The 1,681-nt window shown below is 40.0% G+C and overlaps 1 protein-coding gene across 1 annotated transcript in view; it reads left to right on the top strand.

Moving 5' to 3' along the window:
• The window catches only part of parvaa (parvin, alpha a), a 30,932-nt gene that overhangs the window by 27,588 nt on the left and 1,663 nt on the right, over positions 1–1,681 (top strand). Inside the window, exon 12 of the mRNA XM_008297115.1 lies at positions 1,000–1,072. Coding sequence (XP_008295337.1) covers positions 1,000–1,072 — 73 coding nt within the window. The remainder of the gene's footprint in view (positions 1–999; positions 1,073–1,681) is intronic.

The raw sequence follows: 1,681 nt of genomic DNA, 5'->3' as shown, positions 1-1,681 counted from the left end.
CCAAAATGACTCACAAATTATTCAAAAAGACATGAAAATTGTCCAGAATTACACAAAAACTGTTGAAGATGAGTCAAAAAATGTTCTTAATGACCAAAAATTGTTCAAAATTATGCAAAATCACCATAAAATGCTCAGATTTGTCCAAAAATAATAAGATAGTGACACCTGGAGTGGATATAAAATTGATTTGGTCAAAAATTACCCAATATTTCCCCAATTTACTAAAACAAAACATGCAAAAGGACCTAAAATGTGTCTCAAAATGATTCAAAATGATGGAAAAGTTGTCAATAATTACACAAAATGATCTAAAATCACTCAAATTCCCATTAGCTTCAGACCGTGACACCTGGATGGACGTAGAACTGATCTGGTTGCAGGTTTTCAACAAAACTAAAACGTGTTTTTATCAAAAAATTTGTCAAAAATCTCACAGGAATTATCCCAGATTTATTAAAAATTGTCCAAAATCACTCACAAATTGTTTGAAAAGACACAAAATCTGACTCGAGTGATTTAAAATGTACTGAAGAAGTTCTGAGGCTCAGAAATGATGGAAAAAGTCCATTAAGGTGATCAATCTGGACCCTCCTCTGTGGACTTGAAGGACCTGGACCTCTGGAACATTCACAGTCTGAAGGTAGAACTCTGGTCAGTAGATGAAGGTGCTGCAGACCCAGAACCAGATGTTCTGAGGAGGTTCTTCAGACCTTTTCTTGTCCGTGCTCAGTGTTCAGTTCCTGCAGCCTCCTTGTTTGTCTGCAGCATGTTTTCTCTCTGCGGCTGCACGAACTCGATCTAATAGACGCCGTTTTCTGCTCGTTCTTGTTCTCGTGTTACTCGTGAGGACGTGATGGATGCGTCTCTGGCTGGCGGTGTCGGTTTCCTGGAGGTCGACTCTGATGACATCACGAGTCCGCTGACAGACGAGGCGTGTTTGTGCTGCTGCTGTTTCACGCATGTCTGTTTGTAACGTGTTGGTCGTTCTGCCTGCAGGTCCACAACGTGTCCTTCTCCTTTGAGCTGATGCAGGACGGCGGCCTGGAGAGACCAAAGCCTCGACCTGAGGGTAGGACGCCCCGTTAGCTCGTCACACCGAGCCTGTTCACCGCCAAACTCCTCGCCGCTCTGCTGTTGCTCTCAGCTCATTGTTCCTCACTGTGGGGCTCAGTTTTCTAAAGTCCTGCAGCTCTGAAGGAGGAGAGAGAAGTCAGAGATGTCTTCTGTCAGAATCAGAAAAGAAAAAAAGAAGTTGATTTATTTATGTTATAAAAAAAACCCTGTACGCGTCCACAGGTGTTCCCGTTATTGGAGTAAAGTTCACTCTATGTGCTGTTGACATTTTTAAAAACTCAGAAATGTCATTGCTGCAGAGTGGCACAGTTAGAAATCCATCAATCATTAAAAACAAAAAGAAAATTAATACAAAAACTAATTAAAAAACATTTTTAGCGAGTGTCCAGACTCGTTTCCTCTCTGCTCTGTGGAAACACTGCCTGCAGTTCAGCCAAAGATTTTTATTTTAAATTCTGTTTTTCACAGCTGAGTCACTCATGGTTTTGTTGTTGCGCCACAAAGTGCAGAATTTTTTTTAATTTTTTGTAGAATATCAGTTTATTTTCAGCAAACTTTTAAACAAGTAGAATAATAATAATATTTTGATGAAATACCACGATTT

The sequence above is a fragment of the Stegastes partitus genome, unplaced genomic scaffold (genome assembly GCF_000690725.1).
Source record: "Stegastes partitus isolate 25-593 unplaced genomic scaffold, Stegastes_partitus-1.0.2 Scaffold1187, whole genome shotgun sequence".
Lineage (NCBI taxonomy): Eukaryota > Metazoa > Chordata > Actinopteri > Pomacentridae > Stegastes > Stegastes partitus.
Note: the sequence above shows the minus strand (reverse complement) of the source record. Positions and strands in the feature narration are given on the sequence as shown.